Raw genomic sequence first — 9,028 nt, 5'->3', positions numbered from 1 at the left:
CATGTTACTAGAATGTTCATTATGTTGATGGAATGTTCATCATGTTACTAGAATGTTCATCATGTTACTGGAATGTTCATTATGTTAATGGAATGTTCATTATGTTACTAAAATGTTCATCATTTTACTGAAATGTTCATCATGATCTAAACGATACAACATGATCGTCGGTGACGATAATGTACGAAGTATGAATTGTAAATGGAATGTAGTATGATAATACAAGTTTATATGTGATGAAGAGGTGTATGAAAGGAAACTCTAATGAATAGAATGAATGTTTTCTGTAGATGACGGACACAGGGAATAGATGATGCTGAAGTAGCACGACAAGAAGCATTTGATAATAAGATTATGGAAGCGGCAGAAAAGGTTATACATGCTAACCTTCCCCAGTTAGCTCAAGAAGTTGAAAGCCGTGTTTTAGGGGTAGTAGATGTTATGATGACTAGTAAGATTGAGGAGTTAAAGGAAATGATTGAAGGGTCTAGAAGCAAAAGTAAGGAGCGAAGGTGTACATACAAGGATTTTATGGCGTGCAATCCCTCCTCATTCAATGGGGAGGTTGATCCGATAAAATGTCAAAGGTGGATAGCAAATATTGAAGCTGTGTTCATACGTAGCCGATGCGAGAAGGAAGATCAAGTAATGTTTGCTACGGGTCAGCTTCAACAACAAGCTAAGGATTGGTGGGATACGCAATGTAAGGAGTTAGGGGAAGAGAAACTTCAAACGTTAACTTGGCAAGAATTCAAGGAATCGTTCCTGAAGTATCATTGCCCGCAGTTGGCAATTGATAGAATACAAGAGGAATTCTTCGCCAACAGGATGAATCTATTGATGAAATCACCAACACCTTCTTTGATAAGCAAAAGTTCTGTGATGACTTTGTCCAGACTGAAAGAATGAAGATAAATCGGTATCACGGCATGTTGAAGGCTGAATATAGGGATTCATCACTCCCTCGAAGTGTGAAACTTTGAATGAACTTATCAACTGGCCTCGGGATAGAGAGATAGAGCTGAAGCGACAAGTAGAAAGGGGGGAGAAAAGAGCGGCTGAAAAGCCCACAACTATGAGTCCGTCCAAGAAACATAAGCAACATGACAATAGAAACAAAGGAGGATCTAAAAGTAGTATTCCTCCATGCAAAACTTGTGGGAAGCTTCATACTGTAGAATGTCTATTGGGGAAGAAGGGATGCTACAACTGTGGTCAGGAAGGGCATCCTTACTATAAGTGCCCTAGTCCCGTGAGGACGTGTTTCAATTGCTTTACTCCTAGTCACGTCAAAGCCGAATGTCCGAAGCTAAAACAAAAGGGGCAAAAAGATGGAAAGAAGGATGAAAATCAGAAGGCTCGGGGAAGGATGTTTCAAATTACCACGGAGGAGGCTAAGGTTCTACCGAATGTTGTATCAGGTATTTTCTTAGTCAACATAATACCCGTAAATGTGTTGTTCGATTCCGGTGCTAGTAGATCTTTTGTGTCAAATGAACTTACGTGTCATCCCTCCTTTAGAAAAGAACGAATGTCTATACCCTTAGAAGTAGAGGTAGCGGATAGCAAAAGTTATGTGTTATATGAAATTTGTAAAAACTGTAAGATCACCATAGAAAATGAAGACTTTGAAATAGATCTTATTCCTATGGTTTTGGGGGAATTTAAAGTAGTAGTTGGAATGGATTGGTTATCCCGTTATCATGCGGAAATACGATGTGAGGCGAAAGTTATTCATGTATTGTCACCTAATGGGGCTCGAGTAAGTATTCGTGGGGAAAGAAAATTAGAGACAAAATTGTGTACGATTGTCGAGGCAGTTAAGTACGCAAGAAATGCGGGCAAGGCGTTTTTGGCCTACGTAGTAGACACAAGACAAAAGACGCCTGAAATTGGAGAAGTTGAAGTTGTGAACGAGTATCCGGATGTGTTTCCGGACGAATTACCGGATTACCACCTGAGCGAGAGGTGGAATTCCAAATTGAACTAAACCCGAGCGCCAAACCAGTGGCCAAAGCTCCCTATAGATTAGCTCCCGCTAAAATGCGAGAGCTAATGACACAAATACAAGAATTGCTTGATAAGGGCTTCATACGCCCGAGTGTGTCACCTTGGGGAGCCCCGGTACTTTTTGTGAAAAAGAAAGATGGTTCGATGCGCCTGTGCATCGACTATCGAGAGTTGAACAAGTTGACAATGAAAAATAGATATCCTCTACCTCGAATAGATGATCTTTTTGATCAATTGCAAGGAGCGAGATGGTTTTTGAAAATTGATCTGCGCTCAGGATATCACCAACTACGGGTACGAGAGGAAGATGTTGCAAAAACCGCGTTTAGAACCCGATATGGACATTACGAGTTTTTAGTAATGTCTGGATCTTATGAATAGGGTATGCCGGCCCATGTTGGATAAGTCTGTAATAGTATTTATAGACGATATCCTGGTTTACTCTCGTAATAGTGCTGAACATGCAAATCATTTGCGTGAAGTATTAGAAACTCTTCGAAAGGAAAATCTTTACGCAAAGTTTCAATGTGTGCCTTCTGGCTTAGAGAAGTGCAATTTCTCGGCCATGTCATTAATAAGGATGGTGTCTTGGTGGACCTAACTAAAGTGGAGGCCGTTATGAACTGGGTTCCTCCAAAGAACCCGAGTGAAGTAAGAAGTTTTCTGGGTTTGGCTGGGTCTTATCGAAGGTTTATATAAGATTTTTCCAGAATGGCGTTACCTTTGACCAAACTGAAAAAAAAAGAATGAGAAATTTGAATGGGGGGCAGAGCAAGAGAAAGCATTCAAAATGTTAAAGAGTAGACTGTCTAACGCACCAGTTTTAACCTTACCCGAGGGATCAGAAGACTTGGTGGTATACACCGATGCTTCATATTAGGGATTGGGAGCTGTTTTATTGCAACGGGGTAAGGTGATAGCCTATGCCTCAAGGCAGCTTAAACAACACGAAAACAACTACCCAACACGCGATCTAGAATTGGCTGCAGTAGTATTCGCGTTGAAACTGTGGCGACATTATCTATACGGAACGAAATGAACAATATATTCAGACCACGAAAGTCTCAAGTATTTCTTCGAACAAAGAGATTTGAATATGAGACAGCGAAGGTGGTTGGAACTAATTAAGGATTATGAATGCGAAATCCTATATCACCCAGAGAAGGCTAATATTGTAGCAGATGCATTAAGTCGGAAGGAATACCCACCGCCAATACGAGTTAAATCTATGAGAATGACAGTCACTCCTAAACTTATGGAGTTGATAAAGGAGGCCCAAACAAAGTCCCTAAATGCTAATGATTCGATGAAGGAAAGAACAAAGGGAATTATTGATGAATTAAAAATGAATGCTGACGGCATCATGACCAGGTATGGCCGAATCTGGATACCTTGGTTATGTGAAGTAAAATCTTTGTTACTCAAGGAGGCTCACAGATCTCATTACTCGGTGCACCCCGGAGCAACGAAGATGTATCAAGACCTGAAAAGGGGATATTGGTGGCCCGGCATGAAACGCGACATAGTTAAATACATCGGCAAGTGTTTGACGTGTTCACAAGTGAAAACGGAACACTAGAAACCGTATGGCAAATTGCAACCCTTAGAAGTGCTGGTTTGGAAATGGGAAGACATAACCATGGATCTCGTTACAAAACTCCCCAAAACAAAACGAGGCCATGATGCTATCTGGGTTATTGTTGACTGACTCACGAAAAATGCTCACTTTTTACCTATATGAGAAACTATTTCTTCTAAAAAGTTGGCGGAGATTTATACAAATGAAATAATAGCTCGTCACGGAGTACCCGTGTCTATTGTGTCGGATCGTGACACAAGATTCACATCTCGGTTTTAGCATAGATTTCATGAAAGTGTGGGTACAAAATTACGATTGAGTACCGCGTACCATCCACAAACGAATGGGCAGTCAGAAAGAACTATACAAACGTTAGTAGACATGTTGAGGGGTTGCGTCATAGATTTTGGGGGAAACTGGGATGACCATTTACCATTGATAGAGTTCGCATATAATAACAGTTATCAAAGTAGTATTCAAATGGCGCCATATGAAATGTTGTACAGAAGAAAGTGTAGAACGCCTGTATATTGGGGAGAAATCGGGTGGCGAGAACTCGCTCCTAAAGATGTTGTGGCGATAACAAATGAAAAGATCGGTCTAGTGCGGGCTCGTTTGAAGGCAGCGCAAGAACGACAAAAATCTTACGCGGACAAAAGAAGGCGTCCCATTGAATTTCAGCAAGGTGATCGGGTATTTTTAAAGGTCTCGCCGTGGAAGGGCATCATACGGTTCCGAAAACGAGGGAAGTTAGGCCCTCGGTACATTGGGCCGTTCGAAATTATAGCCCGGGTTTGTAAGGTGGCATATCAGTTGGATTTACCTCCGGCTCTAGATGGAATCCATAACACTTTTCACGTGTCACAACTAAGGAAATGCCTCGCGGATGAAACGGCATATGTGCCACTTGATGATATCGAACTGGATGAGAAAATGAACTATGTTGAAAGGTCGGTGGCTATCAAAGATTCCAAAATAACGCATCTTCGAAATAAAGCCATTCAACAAGTTCTAATTCAATGGCAGCATCGGAAAGGATCAGATCTGACATGGGAATCGGAAGATGAAATGCGAAAGCACTACCCGTCATTATTTGGTACGTATTAAGGTTTCGGGGATGAAACCTCTTTTAAGAGGGTAGACTTGTAACACCCCAAATTCTAATAAAGATTAATTGAATGTTTATATGTTTTAAATGAGTAACTAGTTATAAGTAAATAATGAAAGTTAAAAGTTAGGAAATATATAAGAATAATAATTTAAATAACCTTGAGGGGTTAAACTTGTAAATATGATTAATAACATAATAAAAATTTAAAAACCCAGTTAGTGGGTGTGTATGGGTCGCGAACAAGAAACAGGAAGGAGAAGAAACCCTTCTCCTTCATATCACCTCAAGAAATTCAGGGATTTAAGGTGCTGTTGATCCAGAAAACGAATGCATGAAGTTAATTCCTTGCTAATCTAAGCATATTGAACATAAGGTAAGTTGAATGTTGTGTTTTGATGCATATTCATGAAACTAGGGTTTAATCAACTTGTGAAATTGAAGAAATTGAATTGATGTATGGATTAGAATCATCATTAAAAGATGTTTTATGCTTAAATTCATTTGTATTGAAGGTTTGAAGTAAAACCCACTTAATCTAGTAGTTTGGTGATCTTGTAGTTTCATAAATTGAATATTGTGATGGATGAACGTATGAGTACTAGTAAAATTGATGAACTACTATGGTTTTAGAATGAGTGAGTTATGTGATTTTGATTGATAAAGAGTTGTGAAGACTACTAGAGAAATTATGCATAAAACACTTGTACTTAGTGCTAAGATTGCTATACGCACACCAAGTGTTCGATTAAATGCTTGAATAATTGATTCATGTAACTTTGAGTGAATTAGGATGCGTTACTTTTTGTGTGAAAATATGGATATGATAGTTGTGAAAAAGTGTATGTGGAATGCGAATTTCATATGAATGTGAAAGCTATGTAAATAAATGAGATGATCTAAGTAAAGAATGGAATTATGTGTAGGAATCAAGGAAGAAGGAGGAAGCTCCGGTTCGCAACAACAATCTCAAGAACGAGGTGAGTTCGCTACTTACAAGTTTATTCAATATATTAGTAGCTTATTCCTTTAAATGTTAGATGCATAATGGAAGACGTAGTATTGAAATGAGAACGCAAAATTCGAGCTCCGTATCGGTTCGTGATGAACGGGTCGGTTCGGGTTAGAACGAGAATTAATTAGTTAAGTTTTTTCGATGTTCCGTGTAAACGGGTTGTGATAGAATGAGATACAAAATTAAGAATGATGTAATGACTTGGTTACATAAACAAGAATGCCGATTACAAGAATGAATTAGTCACACGTGGTACAAAATTAAAAATGGTGATGATTAGTTCACCAAGTTCGTTGATGTGTTAATTGAGATATGAATATTATGCTAATGATGTTTGTTGTATTGGTTTTAGGTAAAAGTCAAGCTTAGTTGCTATTGCCTCGCTCGGAATCGAACACACCTTGATCGCCTTTAAGCGCTTCTGCAAATTTTTAATGTATTATCAATGGGTCAATTTTTTTGTTTAATTAGGCTATGTTGGTAGCTTTAAACTCTAAACTTGAAGTTGTAAATCTTTTGTCAAATACTAGTTGTAATGGTCGTTTTGAAGGTTTCCAAAGTGTTATGAAATTTACTATGTCCTTTTTTTTTAAAATGCGTTATAGGTTAATTGTTGAATGTTATAAAACAGGGAATTGTTTATTTTACGGACGGGTCATTCCCGAATTTTATTAGATACTAGTAAGAATTATTGTATTTCCGGATTTAGAAATTTGGGCGTATCAATAGGTTAAGAGTATTTACCTGGCTTAAATATGTCTCACAATGCAAGATAATAAAATAAGCACAGCCGTAATCAATAAACTAAGGTTGATTGCAAATCTACCGGAAGGCCCTAGTCTGGAATGAATGGTATAAATAAAATTAGAATGTGTTGGTCCCAGTTTAGACTTAAAAACTTCTTTTTCACGTAATATGGCAAGTGATTTCAACAAATATGAAAATAGTGTGCGGAAATAGAAATTAGACTTTCAAGAAACAAGACCTACAGAATTTTCAAGTTTATTTTACTTTGAAACAAAATGGTTTACAAGGTGATTGTAAGATTACTATCTATTACAAATGAATACTTGTGAATTCTGAGGTGAAAGGACAATGGAGTTTTTGTTGTATGTGTTGAATGCTTGGCTTAACTCATTGTTCTTTGCTTGATGAGCCTTCTATTTATAGACGGCTTGGATACATGAATAAACATTTGTTTATTCATGCATATGTCCTGCAAAAAAGTAGCTTCTTGACATATTCATTGAATCCAATAATCAAGTTGCCTTTGTCATCATGATATCCAATAATGTCAAGTTGCTTCGGTTATTGTAGTAGGGTAGAACTGATTTCAGATAAGTGGGGTTATATATCAAAATTTCTGATAACCACTTCATCAGAAATTCTAGTAAACAAATCATCAGAAAGTCTGATGATCAGATTTGTCAGCAACTGATAATATTTCATCAGAAATATCATCAGATCCATCAGAATGACCTTTTCTGATAATCTTCTTTAGTTCCTTGATCAGCTTATGATTCTTTGAAGTAGATGTTGTTCTTTTCTGTTGCCCTATCCGGTTGTCTTCTTGTTGATTAATCTTCATCACTTTATCTTCTTCATAGATCAGGCTGAATTTGATTTTCTTCAATACTTTCAAATAAAGTTTCCTAACAGTTCCCCCCTAAGTATTGTAAGAAAATGAACTATCTCATGAACAGAAAATTTTCCAAACAGTGGAAACTTAAAATTTGCAAATCAAACAAGTTACTACTATTCTGAAAAACAAATTACATGATGAAATAAAATTTAAACAAACATGTTCTTCAAAACAGCTTTGCCCTTTTTAGTACATCTCCATCCTTCAATTTCTTCATGTAAGAGATGTATTTGTTGCAGATGTCATACATCTCTTTGTACCAGCCTCTTGCTTGAATCCACTCTTCAATCATTTGTTCTATTTCCTGTCTTTGATTCTCTTTGTTCATTCCTATCTTCTTAAGTTGTTCTTGTCTCTTGTTCATATTTTTCATAATAAACTTCAGAGTCTGATTTGAGTACTTGCAGATATCAACACTTCTGAATAAAGCCTTGTTCTTCTCAAAATCTCTGTAGACTACACTGTAGTTATGTCTGTCATTTATCATTGGTAGTTTAATGATGTCTCCAGATCTTGCATCTTCTATTAGCTCTGAGGGAATGCTTGTGTCTGGTGCACTGAGATAGACCTTTTTGTTGTGCACATAATCATAATTGATGCATAAATCAAAGTCAGAAAAGCTACTCTTTCAAATAGCTTTATTCCAGCATTTGATATACTTTTCAAAGCTCTTCTGACTTCTTTTGTGTTTTTCTTTTCCTTTTCATAATGATCCTTCATCAACAGAATGTCCAAAGGATGCAATCTATCAACAATGTCTCCATCAGTCACTTTTTCTTCTTCACAATTTTCTCTGAGAAGTGTGTATCTGTTCTGCAGATAAGTTCCTCCAACACCATCAGTTCAAATTTTTTACTTCATCCACTTTCATGATTCTTTTTACTGGATTCTCATTGGTGTAGTGAATGCTTCTTGGACCTCTTTCTAACCTCTCTGCCCTTATAGCCAATCTGTAAGGAGTTGGTGGCTTTTCTGGTACATCAGCCTTTGACCAATAGTATTTCACCAGATTGTATTCAGGGAATATCATTATATCCCTGTCAATCTCTCTAATCAGGACAGATTGAGTTTCAGAGATTTTTCTTTTGACAATCTGTGGTTTTCTTGAATCAGCTTCTTGTTCCCATTCATTCATTGTTTGCAGATTCGTCAATTTGCTTATGGCAGTGTCATCAGAAGAAGTTGGTTTTGGACCAGTTTGAGAAGTTATGAGTTTCAAATTTGTGATAACTTGAGGTTTGGAAGTTGCTAACCTTTTCAGCATTTCATCTTTTGGAATATTAGGAGGTGGACCCATTACAGTGGTTCCAGCTTCAGTGATTGGTGTAGTAGATGATTGTTGTGGGGTTGACTTTGGAATTTCTTGGTGAGATTGTTCAACAGGAATTGCCTTCATGATTTCTTTGGGATCAAGCTTAGCCAATCTGGCAATGTTGAAGTGCATTCTCTTCACCAGATGGTACACTTCTCCTACCAGATTTGAGTTGCTGGCTATGCTTTTCTGATCTTCTGCAAATTCAGTTTGATTTTTCTCCTACATGGCAGCCCATTCTTTTATCAACTTTTCAAGGGCATCAGTGATACTGTTGTTGCTTGCCCTTAGGATAGTGACTTCCTCCAAGACTTCGTTTGAACTGCTTAATTGCCTTGATTCCACAGCATTTGTAACTTGTG

The 9,028-nt window shown here is 37.6% G+C and overlaps 1 protein-coding gene across 1 annotated transcript; it reads left to right on the top strand.

The window, feature by feature from the left end:
* Positions 1 to 1,075: 1,075 nt before the first annotated feature.
* Positions 1,076 to 1,990, top strand: LOC110893135. Its single transcript, XM_022140253.1, has one exon. It carries the CDS (start codon positions 1,076 to 1,078, stop codon positions 1,988 to 1,990), a length of 915 nt encoding a protein of 304 aa, XP_021995945.1.
* The last annotated feature ends 7,038 nt before the right edge of the window (positions 1,991 to 9,028 follow it).

This window comes from Helianthus annuus, chromosome 12 (assembly GCF_002127325.2).
Source record: "Helianthus annuus cultivar XRQ/B chromosome 12, HanXRQr2.0-SUNRISE, whole genome shotgun sequence".
Lineage (NCBI taxonomy): Eukaryota > Viridiplantae > Streptophyta > Magnoliopsida > Asterales > Asteraceae > Helianthus > Helianthus annuus.
The sequence above is the reverse complement of the archived record's forward strand: the minus strand, read 5'-3'. Positions and strand labels throughout refer to the sequence as shown.